The 13,681-nt window shown below is 48.9% G+C and overlaps 6 protein-coding genes across 6 annotated transcripts; 3 read left to right on the top strand and 3 right to left on the bottom strand.

The window, feature by feature from the left end:
• The first annotated feature begins 665 nt into the window (after positions 1-665).
• F4812DRAFT_7641 (tyrosine phosphatase family-domain-containing protein) lies at positions 666-2,984 on the top strand. The gene is made up of 3 exons (XM_047939399.1): positions 666-1,717; positions 2,142-2,476; positions 2,647-2,984. The coding sequence occupies exons 1-3, from the start codon at positions 1,352-1,354 to the stop codon at positions 2,828-2,830; spliced, it is 885 nt and encodes a 294-aa protein (XP_047794616.1). The 5' UTR covers positions 666-1,351; the 3' UTR covers positions 2,831-2,984.
• A 90-nt stretch (positions 2,985-3,074) lies between these two features.
• F4812DRAFT_7637 (eukaryotic mitochondrial regulator protein-domain-containing protein) lies at positions 3,075-5,077 on the bottom strand. The gene is made up of 2 exons (XM_047939397.1): positions 3,900-5,077; positions 3,075-3,680 (listed from the first exon to the last, which is right to left on the bottom strand). Exons 1-2 carry the CDS (start codon positions 4,368-4,370, stop codon positions 3,138-3,140), a joined length of 1,014 nt encoding a protein of 337 aa, XP_047794615.1. The 5' UTR covers positions 4,371-5,077; the 3' UTR covers positions 3,075-3,137.
• A 754-nt stretch (positions 5,078-5,831) lies between these two features.
• On the bottom strand, positions 5,832-6,585 carry F4812DRAFT_408303 (uncharacterized protein). The gene has a single exon (XM_047932356.1). The coding sequence runs from the start codon at positions 6,579-6,581 to the stop codon at positions 6,303-6,305; it is 279 nt and encodes a 92-aa protein (XP_047794614.1). The 5' UTR covers positions 6,582-6,585; the 3' UTR covers positions 5,832-6,302.
• A 1,001-nt stretch (positions 6,586-7,586) lies between these two features.
• F4812DRAFT_448944 (CheY-like protein) lies at positions 7,587-9,167 on the top strand (the record flags this gene model as incomplete). Its single annotated transcript, XM_047935915.1, has 2 exons — positions 7,587-8,846; positions 8,973-9,167. 2 exons carry the CDS (start codon positions 7,587-7,589, stop codon positions 9,165-9,167), a joined length of 1,455 nt encoding a protein of 484 aa, XP_047794613.1.
• Positions 9,090-9,978, top strand: F4812DRAFT_7635 (uncharacterized protein). Its single transcript, XM_047939396.1, has one exon. It carries the CDS (start codon positions 9,243-9,245, stop codon positions 9,687-9,689), a length of 447 nt encoding a protein of 148 aa, XP_047794612.1. The 5' UTR covers positions 9,090-9,242; the 3' UTR covers positions 9,690-9,978.
• F4812DRAFT_408286 (TRP-domain-containing protein) lies at positions 9,560-13,520 on the bottom strand. The gene is made up of 3 exons (XM_047932355.1): positions 12,805-13,520; positions 12,669-12,744; positions 9,560-12,615 (listed from the first exon to the last, which is right to left on the bottom strand). The coding sequence occupies exons 1-3, from the start codon at positions 13,100-13,102 to the stop codon at positions 10,269-10,271; spliced, it is 2,721 nt and encodes a 906-aa protein (XP_047794611.1). The 5' UTR covers positions 13,103-13,520; the 3' UTR covers positions 9,560-10,268.
• Positions 13,521-13,681: the final 161 nt, after the last annotated feature.

Genomic DNA, 13,681 nt, shown 5'->3' with positions numbered 1-13,681 from the left:
ACCCCCCCCCCCCCCCCCCCCCCCCCCCCCCCCCCCCCCCCCCCCCCCCCCCCCCCCCCCCCCGCCGCCGCGGCCCGCCGCGTCTATGAAAGGCATGCTGTCACCTGGCTAGATCTAATTGAGGCTCAAGGACACATCATCGACGCATTGTTGCCTATCCTCGGTTTCTCAATTGGGTCTCGGTTAAGGAAAAAAAAAATAAGAAAAAACACCGGGTTTCCTAGCTATGGGAGAAACTGCAAGTACTACTAGGTTGCTGTGTTGTCGCGTTGCTGTGCTGTATGATGCATCATGGATGTATATGTGTGTATAACTAAAAAAAGTTGATGTTGGGCTGTCTTTGACAGGTACATTTTGAGGCTCTCCGCTCGTTACATAAGACAATATTTTGTCGGTAACAAAACGCTACCTAACGTCCTTGCCTGCATGTGATTAAAAAATACTACCTAGCCTGTATATCATTTATGGCGTAGTATGGCGTACATAATTGGCTTACACCATGCATTATGCAAAATACTATGTAAGACAGCGCTGACTAAGGTATTGCACCAGATTACACGAGGTAGCACGGTCACATAAGGTTTCAAGGAACATGTGGTTAACATGTAACTGCTTTAGGTAAACTATGTATATTAGGGTTATATATAATATTTGGAAGTACATATCCAGGTAGATTGTTATACATGAACACCGTGTACATGCATGTACCTAAGGCTTCGCTGATTTGGGAGCTTTTTACATTGTGTTACCTACAACCCCTCCCTCCCTTGTCCTCTTCGTTTCGCTCCATTCATCATTCTACCCTTTTTTCCCACTAATTTGTAATTCGGTCCCCATTCACCGAAAAAAGGTAGCGAATAGATTTATTCATATTACCTGCTGTGTTGGTTTTACGAACAATCTTCCATTGACAACTCACAGAGCCCAATGCGCCACACTCGTGGTGAAATGCAATTTTACACAAGGCACCTAGCCTAAATCTATATGGACCTGGGTAAGATTGTAAGATCCAAGAGGGGGAGGGGAGGGGAGGGACGGGTACGGGTACGGGTATGGGTATGGGTATGGGTATGGGTATGGGGACGGGTACGGGGGTGCTTAACCAATTGAACAACCAACCAACCAATTCTGTATCTTATCGGTTAGATCTTTTTTGTTTGTTTGAAAATCACCGCTCCGGACCTCCTCCGAGCTGCTTACGTCCTCACTCTATGTCTACCTGACCTAATAAGGCTCTCTCAAGCAAGCCTCACCCGTGATAGGAAACTAACCTAATAGGTACCTCCCGTTTTCAAGACCCCCCTTGTTGAAGCCGTATAAGGACAGGGAGAGGAAAAACAGAACAGGAAAAATGGCGGAATCTGATCTTCCTAGCCCACCCTTTGTGCACATCGCCGGGCTGCCCAATTTCCGCGACGTTGGCGGTTACCCCGTGAGCGACACCAAGGTTGTGCGCCGCGGCTTAGTCTTCCGCTCCTCGGAGCCGTCCAAGGTCACCGACGACGGGGTGTCGAAGCTGCAGGAGCTGGGTATCACGAAGGTGTTCGACCTGCGCTCAGCAGTCGAGATCGAGAAGGGCCTGCGCGACGGCTTCGGCTGGAGCATCAAGGAGTGGGACGGCGCGAGCCGCCACTTCGTTCCCGTCTTCTTAGACCTGGACTACTCGCCCGAATCCCTGGCTCTGAGGTACAAGAACTATGCCTCGGAGCATGCAGAGGTACGTATTCGCAATTTGCGCGCGTCAGGCGCTAAAAAGAGCCACGGTGAAGATTCGCGTTGGAACGGCGCGGTGAGGCTTTCTGAGCGATTGGATAATTTTGCCAATCCCTTCTGGTTCGGACCGAAAGACTAGGATTAAACGAGCGGGTGTTGAGAGATTGGAGCTGAGGGAGTATAGAGTTGCATTTCATTTGGGGGCCGCCGAATTTTTGCTGGCCTCATTTTGGGCCAAGGTTGAAGAGCGATGATTAGTGTGAATGGGGTCCGTTGGGAAATTACGCTCGCCTCATCGCAGCTCGTTCATGACTCGCTCAAAGCAGGCTGTTTCGTACTTGCGCGTTGCTCGGTTGCTAATTCAAGTCGTTACAAGAGGCTGACAGCTCAACCCGGGTATGCAACCTAGACTGACATTTCCCAATTAGGGTTTCGTAGCAGCGTATAGCGACATACTCGCTGCGGCGGCTTCGCCAAGTAACAACTACGCGCCGTTTAGGACGATACTAGAGCATTTAGCCTCGCCTACATCCTCTCCACCGGCCCCCTGCCTTCTTCACTGCACAGCCGGTAAAGATCGCACCGGAGTCATATGCGGGCTGATCTTGAGCCTATGCGGTGTACCCGATGAAGTCGTAGCGCATGAGTACAGCTTGACGGACTTGGGGCTCAAGTCGCGTCACGAGGAGCTCATTGCGCATTTGATGGACAACCCGTCGCTACGGGACCAGCCAGAAGCCGCTAGGAGGATGATTTCATCCCAGTATGTCCTACTTCTACTTCACATATTAAACCAACTGACTAGCCCCCCGCCTTGTTGACACATCACTGCCTCCTTTTCACCCATCTGGCATTCTCAATTCTTACGTCTCATCCTTAGCTCCCGTCTTCTGATATGCTTGTGTATTGAAAGGCTGACTTGTGGAACTGTAGGAAAGAGGCCATGCTGGGCACATTAGCCAAGATCCGCAATACCTATGGATCAGTGGAAAAGTGTGTCGTCGACCTGGGACTACTGTCACCTAACGGGATTCAGCAACTTCGAAACAACCTGATTGTCGACGTGGACGAAAAAGGAGTAGTACCATGGCAAGAACATGCCAAACTGTTGTTATAACTCGCGGGGTATATACAAGTATTTGGATATTATGTATACAGAAAGATGGCTGCCGGGTTTGGCCTGCGCCTCATAGACTGACATCACTCATTAGACCCTCAAGATGTCCGCCCACCCATGCATCTTTTAGATTTAGATATTTATACATTTCTTGTACAAACACTCCTCGACTATACTGCTAGATGCTCTGCTCAGATAAGCCGATTAACAGAGCTGCAGTAATCCCGCAGGCATCGCTATAGGTATATGGATTACGCTCAAAATAACCATTAAAATAACCGGCATGGTATTTTTGCCTAATGCTAAATCAAGGAACCGAAGTAGGAATCTTGATTTCGCCCTTGGCACGGTCATAGTATGGCGCACCATATCTCCAGCCGACGGCGTTCCGTGCCCTGCCCTTGGGGCCGACGTTCTCCGAGTTAATCTGCTTAAAGCGGAATTCGAAGCGGTTAGAATGCACTCGGGTAGTGTATTTCTCCTCTAGAGCGGCCTTTGCAGCCTGCTTATTGGCAGCTTTCCTCTCCGACTCCATCGCGGCCTGCTTGAACCTCTCACTCGCGTCCCACAGCGGCCGCCCCTGCAGAAGCTCCTTCTCCATCTGGATCAACTCCGGGTGGGGGACACGTTCATCCGCGGAGAGCAAGTTGGGGTGGAAGGCTTTGGCCGCGTCGGCACGCGTGAAGTGACGCGATTCGGACGTCGGCCAGAAGATCTGCTTTGTAGTGTACGGGTGTACGTGCAGCTCGTTTATGGGCTCGAATGGCTCATTCCTCCTTTCTGGTGTGAAAGTGTGCGTCGGCAGCATGCCTAGCACAGCTTTGGCATATGGCGTCGCCAATCTCTTTCCCTGATATCGCAGCGCGTTAGCAAAGGGAAACGCCGAACGAGGAAAAAAAAATCTCTCAAATAGAAGAAATGATAGGAGGCGTTTGTTATCAGAGAGGCTCGCAACAAAGTTTGTAACCATGTAGTTGTCTTCAAGACTTATCGAATTGGGTAATGTTGACAATCATCATTCAAAGCGCCGAGAGGGGATCGAATATAAGTGAGAGAGAGGAAAACTAACCTTGGCCACCCAGTCTTTCTCAACTTCCTTTAGCCTCACCACAGCTGCTACTCGCCTAATATCAACGCCCAGTTCGGCAGAGACGGCTTTGACCGTCTCGCCATCTTTCATGATTTTAGACCATATGAATTCCCTCGCGCGATCATCTAAGACGGGCTCGCTTTTGAAATGTTTATTGAGGGGAAAAGGGCGGTCGACATTCCGTTCGTTATCGAAGGGGGACTGGAGATAATTGGTGCCGCCGGGAATGTGCTTACGGAAGTTAGAGCCGGGGCCATTGATCCAAGTCCTGAAGACACGGCGGATCTTGGTGAAGCGCGGGCGGGCAGGAGTGGTGGAAAAGCTAGCTATGCTCTGAGCAGGCCATTGCTGCTGTTGCTGCTGTGGTTGGCATCTACTTGAGGCCGATGGGACGGTACATCGGGTCAAGGCGGATGATACCGTCGACGGGCCTGGTATGCGTGGTGGCATCGCAGGAGCATATGACAGCTCGACTCACGGGAGGGTGAGGATGAAGCTTTTATATTAATTGGGAAATCCACCCGTAGGTGAAAAAAAAAATCTTGGATGCAAAAAAAAAACCCACTGGTGGGGGTACCGGAGCTGGAATAACATTCGAACGGTCTATGGATCCCGAGGTTCCCGTCGTTCCAAGGTTGTTGGCTTTTTTTTCCTGTGCTACAAAATAGCGTGATACCCGTCTTAGGAACATGCAGTACCTACATATTGTACATGGTGGGGTTGAGGGGCATGGCAGATAAGATTTCGATCCCAAGAAAAATCCGAGCTCGAATTCTTTTCTTTTAACAACATACCTATTGGGACATATGCTCCGTTCATGAACAAAATATCTTCTAGACCAGAACTCTACCTACATACTATTCTACATACGATGTCAGTGCTAAAGATTTATAGGTTCGATTGAAATTAGCTGCTATCAGTCTTTGAAAGCCGTGGCACTGGATGTGGCTTGCTTCGTACTCGTAACAGGGGTTAGGTAGTTGGGCGACTGCAAACATGAAGATGCGGCCAATGAAAACGTTTTGGTGGAACGGGGCCTTGGAGATGCACCCAATCGAAGATGCCGATCTACAGAGTACCAACCAATCAAAACAGACTCTCGCTGCGGGATGTAACCAATCAACAATCAAATGATGGCAAGAGCACTGTGAAGAATCAAGATGGAATTCCTATACGTACCTAATCCAATTCCTGAAAGTTACCTACCTAGACTTGCAGTCATTTCTTTTGTCTTTTATCTTTTTTATTTCTAAACAAAATCTACTGTTCTCTTCTGTTTTGACTATTTAAAGAGTCGAACAAAAAAGGATGATATCCCGTACACCACAGTATACTTCCCTACACCTGGGCACCTATCGCTCTCTTTTTCCTTCGGCCGCGGTTAGGCATCCCACACCTATGGTTACCATTTGACTACTACCTAGTACCTACAAGCTACAAGGTCTGAGAGCGCACTAATGAGAAAAGGACTCAACCTAACGTGGACCTAACTGGGGAAGATCTAACTAGAATTGAATCGAGACGCGTCGACCCAAGATGATGCTATGCGGGAATCCTATGCTATCCTCCATGCTATAGGATCTATGTGGTATTTATGGCATCAACATAGTATGGTATCTATGGTATTTGGCAGTGATCGCGATCCCTCGTGCATGGGCAGCTCCCATAATTCCCCTAAAGAGATTAACACCCACAGCACATCGACTGGTTTAGACAGGCTTAGGACATGCTCTGGGACAGGGAAGAGTCTGGCCGCTTGTCACACCACCCCCATTTCATCCAATTCTGTTTATTAGTTGTTGGCATCGTCTAGCATTGGTACCCCGGAATATTTGCATACGCATACGAACGATATGGATGCCAGACAAAACCCTTTTTTTTTTTTTTTTTTTTTTTGCCTCCCGCTAATAAGATTGTTTCTACCATAGCACACGTGCTGCATGTTGACCTGGTCGTAAAAGGGGAAGAGAGAAAAAAAGAAAAGAAAAAAAAAGAAAAAATAAGAACTTACAGTATGTGATTTATACGCTTATATATTACTATTATATTTATTATTATCTATTCTATCATATCGTCCGTCTTATCCACCCGGCAGGTAAACAAGCACAAATCGATGGGGGCTTCTCCAATAGCTCACCCTCCCATCTTCTACCTATCTCTACTTCCTTTTTGTTTTATTTGCATACATACTTTGACACTAATATCGAAGTCAAGCGGACTCGGCCCTGCATGTTTTTGAAATATTTTGAAAGGAAGAAAAATAAAAGGAGTCTGATTCTTTTCCCTTTATGACTTCACTCAACGGCAGGTCAGATGGGTGATCTCACAGCCCGTATCAAGGCCAAGCTCCTGCGAAGACACAGCGCGTCTCCGACGTTGGGTTCAAGCAAGCAGAGTCTTGGCCAAGATAGGGCATCTAGCAGCACACGAACGCGAACTCCTACTACTGGCTACGCGGCATCGGTGAGTACAGCTGCTACCAACGAGGATAGACCCAGCAACATTTCTGTTCGTTCTCAGGGCACTCCGCCGAAGAAGAACGGGGATGGATTCGGTATTAGTTTTTTGATTCCAGTTCCGAGCCAATCCCAAAATCGAGACAAAAACCGAGATCGAAGCCAAGACCGGAGCCAGAGCCAGAGCCAGAGCCAGGACCAGCATCAGGATCAGGATCGGAATCAGGATCAAGACCAAGATCAAGGTCGGGATCAAAATCGGGATCAAGCTGAGAGGGTTCCACCAGAGCTAGAGCAGCAGCTAGACTTAGCTGGCAACTCTAACGCTGATAATATTCATCATAGTTCAACTAACGAAATTCGGGAATCTGTGGCTGTGGCTTCGGCTTCGAATTTGGAAAGGGATCCAGCGAACGAGGATACAGGTGCGGATGCGAATGCGAGTGTGGATGTGAATGTGAATGTGAACAACTTGAGCAACAACTTGAAGAATAACTTGAATCATTTCTTAAACAACAACAGCAGCAGCAGCAATAGCAGCAGCAACAACTTAGACAACAACATAAACAACGTCAATAACTTGACAAGCTTGACCCCATCTTCCACCATCTCCAAGTCCGGCAAGGATCTGCAATTTTCTACATCCACAATCAATTCGGTTACCATTCCCGCCGTCGCTACGCCCACCTTAAGCCTTGATCTAAACAATTCAGTCTCAACCGCCGCCACACCCACACTGTTACCGCTACCGAGCATCAATGAACATCCCGCCGCCGCCTCCATCTCACATCTCAAGCCGCGCACCTTAGACCAAAATTATCACCAACACCAAAAATATCAGCATCAACTTCAGCATCAACTTCAGCATCAGCATCAGCATCAGTATCGCGACAACGTTGATATCGACATCGACAACGATAAAGGCAACAACACTAACACCAACGCCGACATCGACATCGACACCGGTCGCGACGACGCAAACGATTATCCTCGACGATCCGCATCTTGTAGCCGCGCTTTATCGCCCGCAATATCACCCACCACAATACCACCCACGATACCGTTATCCCGACCTGTAGGCCCACCGAGGCGACAGAGCATTCTCCCGAACCGTCAGACTACCTTGATCAAAACCCTACTCAATACAGGCTATGCAAGCAGCGAAGTAGGTGCAGGCGAAGCTGATCAACTTCTACCAATCAGCGGAAACATGGTGACGAGAAAAGTATGGGTTAAACGGCCATTGGCCTCTCCTACGTTGATCACCATAAATGAAGAAGATTTAGTGGACGACGTCCGCGATCTGATCTTGCGAAAATACGCAAATTCTCTGGGGCGTCAATACGACGCCCCAGACCTGACGCTTCGCATATGTGATAGGGAACAGCAAACGAGCAGACCTTTACAACCAGACGAACCCATGGGTAGAACTCTTGACGCCTATTATCCCGGTGGCCAATCCGTCGACGATGCCCTCTTAATCGATATACCTAGCCGTCGTACACCTAAAGCCTCCCCGAATCCTAGATATTACGCCGACGACCGGCCTCACGAGTCCGCAACCGATTATTTCCCACCGTATCCCCCCGCTGCTGCTCAACACCCCAATAACGCTTCCACGACAGTTCTCAACGGTACTCATCAGCTTCACTTTCCCCCATCCCTAACCGTCATCAACGGAGGACAGCTACCACCGCTACCCTCTCCCGGAGGGACGAGACGACTCGGAACTTCGAGGCCTAAAATTCAGAGAATGCATACGGCATCGCCAGTTTCTACTGCCCCAAGCGGTCACGCTTCGCAATCCGTATCACAGCCTACCGGTATGCACAATTACCCAAGACAGCCACGCTCAAGGACTCATTCAGGTGCATCTTCAGAACAGTCCAATCATCCGCCTGCCGCCCCTTCGATCTCGACTCCCCCTATCCCGGAACGCACTGCCACCCCCCCTCCCCGCGTCTCCTCGCCACGACTCCTCAATCGGTCTAAGAAGATCAAGAAGCCTATCGAACACCCTTCCTTGCCGCCGGGCATGTTGAACGGCGGCGTCCCACCTATCAACGTCCTCATCGTCGAAGACAACATCATCAACCTAAAGCTATTAGAAGCCTTCGTGAAGCGATTAAAAGTCCGATGGCAGACGGCCATGAACGGGAGAGAAGCGGTGAATAAGTGGCGCGCCGGCGGCTTTCATCTGGTCCTGATGGATATCCAATTGCCCGTCATGAGCGGTCTCGAGGCCACCCGCGAGATCAGGAGGATAGAGAAGGTTAACTCCATCGGCGTCTTCTCCTCGTCCGCCAGCAGCCCCCCGGACGAGATCAAGGCGGAACCCGCGGAGGAAGATAAGCTCGTCAATACGGAGATGTTCAAGAGCCCCGTCATCATCGTCGCCCTCACTGCCAGCTCCCTACAGAGCGACAGGCACGAGGCGTTGGCCGCCGGTTGCAACGATTTCCTAACCAAGGTAAGCGAAAAAAAAATTAAAATTTCTAAACTAAAACCTAATAATTACTCTTTTTTTTTTTTTTTTTTTTTTTTTTTTGCGCTGTGCTAATCAACGAATTTCTTTTTCTCCTCTCCCCTTTTGCAGCCTGTCAACTTCGTCTGGCTCGAGAGAAAGGTTATGGAATGGGGCTGCATGCAGGCTCTGATCGACTTCGACGGGTGGAGGAAGTGGAAAGACTTCTCGCAAAAGGCCGAGGAAGACGACTCCAAGAAGGCCGCCGCCGCTAAGAACACCAAGGTTCCTAAGAAGAATCGGTTGCCGACGACCGCCGCCGCTTGAGATTTTTTGCGTTTCGCACATCACTTTTTTTTTTTTTTTTTTTTTTCTTTTTTCTTCGTCGTCTTGGACTTGCACATGTCCGGACAGTTTGACGTTCGACGGCACTCTTTTTCCTGTCCTTTTTTTCCGATTCTTATCCCCTCCCCCCTACCCCCCCTTTTTTTGTTTTTTGTTTCTATATTATTTTCTCGGCGCGGCCTACCGCACCGTTACCTATCTATCTTCTATCTAATACTCAACCTACACGAAGAGAGTAAACCCACGTGGGTAGCCAGCTATTTTAATTGCGAATCAGGCACATTCGAGACGGGGGAGGAGGAGGATGACGTTATAAGGAGGGTAAACTCTACCTGGCTCACTACCTGTATTGTTCTTCTAACTATATTCTATACCGCGAGGATGGAGGTTGATATAGAAAGACAGACAGACAAAGAGGGAGAGGGAGAGGGAGAGAAAGCTTGTGTCTTGTTTTTTTTTTTTTTTTTTTTTTTTCCTGATATTATTCCTTACGCACCTATCTAGCGCTGGTGTGGGATTCGGGGGTTAAGGCCAAGGTACACGGACGAGGGCTACGAAAACGATATTTGGCGGAAAAGGGAGGGAGGGAACAGGAATGGTAAAAACATGTTCAGTCTGAAGAATGAATGATACCACATTGCGTACATGCATGGCGCAGAACCTAATCTTCCAAGCTCGTTCTTTCTATTTTCTTTTCTTGGGCAATCAAGCATCCCAAGACCTTGGCTGGCTCCCAAGTGATTTCATGGCTTTGATTATCTCTCTCTATTTGGACAGTGCCTGTAGGTACCTAACCTAGAGAATTTCTCAGCTTAAGATATGCCTACCTAACCTAGACCTCAATTAGCTTTTAAGTCCACCATTTCATTTCTCATAATATATTTCCTTCGTCATGTAATCTAAACGCCACCCAATGCACCGCCCGATGTATCGCGTCCACTTTCGGAATAAAGTCGCGTAAGGGGTATAAACTGATCGCAGCCTAAACAAATAAATGCTAGGAATCCGGAATACGAACGTAAAATTCGTGGCCGATCCTTAACTAATAAGTGCCATCCTGGAATTGTCCAAGGATTCCCACGACTATTGAGAGTCCTCCAGACCCTTCTCAGCGTCCTTCTCGTTCTCAATCTCCTTTACCTCATCCAGTTCCGCTCCCTTTTCAGGGACTTCCTTTGTAGGAGTCATTGGTCTGCTGGGAGTCGGTGTTCCTGAAGCCTGGCCCGGCGGGCAATCCGCCATCTTCGCCGAGCCGGGCCGAGCACCGCCGCTCATTCGTCTCACGAGAGCAGGATTAGGTCGATCCAGGTCCGCTTGAGAGAAATCCCTGGAACTCCACGAAGCGCGTTGCCCTCTCGCTCCACGGGGTATGCTGCTGACTGAACGCCGCGAACTGACACTAGCAGTGCGGCTGGTCCTCCCCACAGGACCGTATGTCACACGAACTGGGTTTATATCGGCCAGATAGTCATCATCCTCGTCTTCTATTTTGGGAGCTCGCCTCACGGACTTGACTGCAAAATGTGGCTCCAGTGGTAATTCTGGGAACTTTTCAGTGGAACCAGATGTAAATCCTGCTTTCGTTTTGGGCTTCGGCGGCGGAGGCTGGTCTGTTGCTCTTTGCTCAATGTGTTCAAAATAACGAATCCGAATTCCCTCTAGGCTCTGCGAAGTAAAATATTCCCGGTTTCGAGATAAGGACATCCAGGAGGATATACCACCGATGATTATCAGAACCATGACCGCTATTGTAAGCAGGGCTTGTATAAGAATGATAACGATCCCGATCACTGTGACCACGATGCGATTGAGATTGAAATCAGGAAGAAAGGCAATCGATAGGCCCGTTGTTATCACTCGAGTGAGCGCTAGTAGCCAAACTGCTAGAGCAGTGTTGCGTTGCCCTTCATACGGATTAAGGGCTGCGATGATAACGAGAGCGAGAATATCGACAATAAACAGTCCGAAAACTTGAGCGAGGGGGTTGCCTGTACCACCACCCAGAAAACAACCCCGAATGAATTGATAAAATAGCCAAGCGGCAAAGAACCACCACCGTGAGAGTCTATATCGTGCAGAAAACCAACCGAATCGTTTCACATACACCTCGTCCTGGTGTACATTTTTCCGACTGGGATTGTCATCGACGAAATGCAAGCGAATAAAGGGTAAGGAACCAGCTGGTTTCTCTCCCAGCTCTTCTTCTTTCAACTGACTAAGACGCTGTGGTATCAGGCAGGGAAGACATCCGAACATCTTGCCACGTCGAAGCAAGATGCGGTCGGGATCCATGGAAAACGTGCTAAAACGTAGTCGAAAGTGAAGCGCATATAGGACTAAGCCACCCATACCAACCAGTAGAATGGCGAAAATAATCGCAGCTATTGCAGTAGGTCCGGCAGAACCACAAATGGCAAACTGGAACATGGCTAGGGTCGTGATAGAGAAGAACGCAATGAATAGCGTCCGGAGTACAGCGAGGATCAGGTAGCCTGTCCAGTGGGATCGAAAATACTCTAGGCGATCTTGTTTAATCCATCTTAATCTTACCAAACCCTCGAGGGTATATTTGAAAGCCACGAGCAGGACGACTACAAGCCCAATAACGACGAGTAGCCAGATTAGCCCGATCATAAACGCGTTCGGAGCGGGAATGCCCAATTCAGATAACTCCCCTGCGAACCCAGGCCAGCTTCCAGGTAATGGCATTCCCGGATGGACAGGATTGCCATTCCAATTATAGTCGTAGGGATCGCTTGAGTTGTAAGGCTGCCTCTTCCCTAAGAGGCTCCCGGTTTTCTTCAAAACCTCGGGGCCTCTCTTGGATAATCCATTAGCGATATACGACACGAGTGAGCGACCATAAATCTGTTGAGTAAGGCCTCCTTGATTATTGACGACCGTGGAACCGGCTCCTCCGACCTGGCTGGAGTTTCCGCTGACACCGACAAAGGGGTTAATCGAATTCACTATCTCGGTGCTGGGTACTAAGCCAGCAGCCCATGCAAAATTGCTCCACCACGCCGGAAGCACGCTGGGCCAAGGTAGCGACAAGGCGCCTGAATAGAATATCGATTGGAAGGTTTCGAAAATAACGAGGACGGATAGCGAGTGTGCGTAGTGGCTTCTCATATGCGGTATGCTGACACCGTACGCTGCTGTCACAAACGAAGCTATTATGGCCACGAGGGTGAAAATACCCAGGACCGTACTGATCGATTCGGGTTGCGAAAATGTATTCCCGTTCTTCATCACCGCCTGGAAACATGCGATCTCGGTTTGGCTGGAGTTTGCGAATATTTGTATCCGCGCGAACCCCTCGATATCAGGAACCTCGTAAGCGATTTGTGGTATTCCAGAAACTTGTAGTGGACCGACTGGTAATAAAGCGAATGCTTGGATAGGCTGGTCGGCTTTCATTGGACACATGCTGATTATAACTATAAGAATTATGTGACATGGAGCTCAGTTGTTCATACATACCTATAAATGTTTACATTACACGGATTTACTGCCATCGCAAACCTGCTTTCGCCGTAAGCTTCAACAGATATATACACTGCATAAAAAGTTAACCCAGGGACTCTTATACTGAGGAAGGGGGTTGGGGTTTTCGTACACATAACATCTTCATTGCGTATATTGGTAGTTCCGTCAAGGTGGAAGAGGACGGTGGAATTATCGTAATAGAAGGCGGCGTCAAACTTGGTGATATTTAGCAAGCTTTGTCCAGCAAGACAATCACCAAAGTCGCCAGTATATAAGGCTGGCCTCCTATCGAGAGCTAGATTCGCTTTGACACCGTCGAGGCTTGTGCCGGTGATATACTGAGTTTCCTTGGCCCATGTCGTCGGTAGTAGAGCTAGTCCGCTCAGCGTGGCAAGCATTAACGTATCGGACAGGCGACGGATTAACATGTTGGTGATAAGAGACACCTTAGAAGGGCCATTAACGAGAAGTAGTAGAGAACTCTTGTAAGACTGCTAAACTTGAAGTTACAAGTGAAAAGCTGCCCGTACTAATAAGACGAGGGTGCTGTACTGTGTGGACTGGACGAAAGTTGAGGAGGGGTTGGCGTGTTGGCGTGTTGGACGAGGGCATGACAGGAATTACGCTGTAGACAACGCTGTAGATAGACTTTGGAGAAGGAGGAAGTAGAAGAAGGTGTGAGTGATATGAGATGATACCTGTATGCTTCCAGTCCCAAGATGCCCGTATCACCGCATACCCGTAACGGGCATTAGGTACCTATCTTAGCTAAATATATGAGGTAGGTACCTAAGGTATAATTACATGCATGTAATGTACTATCTACTTCACGAGCGCATTGCATTCTATAGGTATGTGCGGGTTAGGTAAGTTACACCACGTAAGTTATGTACTTTTATTTTTATTTTTATTAACTACGTACCTGTTTCTAATTCTGGGGGGGGGGGGGGGGGGGGGCGGGGGGCGGGGGGGGGGGGGGGGGGGGGGGGGGGGGGGGGGGGGGGGGA

This window comes from Daldinia caldariorum (assembly GCF_022478825.1).
Source record: "Daldinia caldariorum strain CBS 122874 unplaced genomic scaffold F4812scaffold_1, whole genome shotgun sequence".
Lineage (NCBI taxonomy): Eukaryota > Fungi > Ascomycota > Sordariomycetes > Xylariales > Hypoxylaceae > Daldinia > Daldinia caldariorum.
Note: the sequence above shows the minus strand (reverse complement) of the source record. Positions and strands in the feature narration are given on the sequence as shown.

Excerpts from the sequence above, each read along its gene's own strand:
- F4812DRAFT_7641 (XM_047939399.1), top strand. The coding sequence starts at position 1,352 with ATGGCGGAATCTGATCTTCCTAGCCCACCCTTTGTGCACATCGCCGGG. Across the intron at positions 1,718-2,141 it reads ATGCCTCGGAGCATGCAGAG|GGTTTCGTAGCAGCGTATAG; the intron begins GTACGTATTCGC and ends TTTCCCAATTAG. Across the intron at positions 2,477-2,646 it reads AGGAGGATGATTTCATCCCA|GAAAGAGGCCATGCTGGGCA; the intron begins GTATGTCCTACT and ends GTGGAACTGTAG.
- F4812DRAFT_7637 (XM_047939397.1), bottom strand. The coding sequence starts at position 4,370 with ATGCCACCACGCATACCAGGCCCGTCGACGGTATCATCCGCCTTGACC. Across the intron at positions 3,681-3,899 it reads AGAAAGACTGGGTGGCCAAG|GGAAAGAGATTGGCGACGCC; the intron begins GTTAGTTTTCCT and ends CTGCGATATCAG.
- F4812DRAFT_408303 (XM_047932356.1), bottom strand. The coding sequence starts at position 6,581 with ATGCTGGTCCTGGCTCTGGCTCTGGCTCTGGCTCCGGTCTTGGCTTCG.
- F4812DRAFT_7635 (XM_047939396.1), top strand. The coding sequence starts at position 9,243 with ATGTCCGGACAGTTTGACGTTCGACGGCACTCTTTTTCCTGTCCTTTT.
- F4812DRAFT_408286 (XM_047932355.1), bottom strand. The coding sequence starts at position 13,102 with ATGTTAATCCGTCGCCTGTCCGATACGTTAATGCTTGCCACGCTGAGC. Across the intron at positions 12,745-12,804 it reads ACGCAATGAAGATGTTATGT|TGTATATATCTGTTGAAGCT; the intron begins GTACGAAAACCC and ends CTTTTTATGCAG. Across the intron at positions 12,616-12,668 it reads TGTAATGTAAACATTTATAG|CATGTGTCCAATGAAAGCCG; the intron begins GTATGTATGAAC and ends AGTTATAATCAG.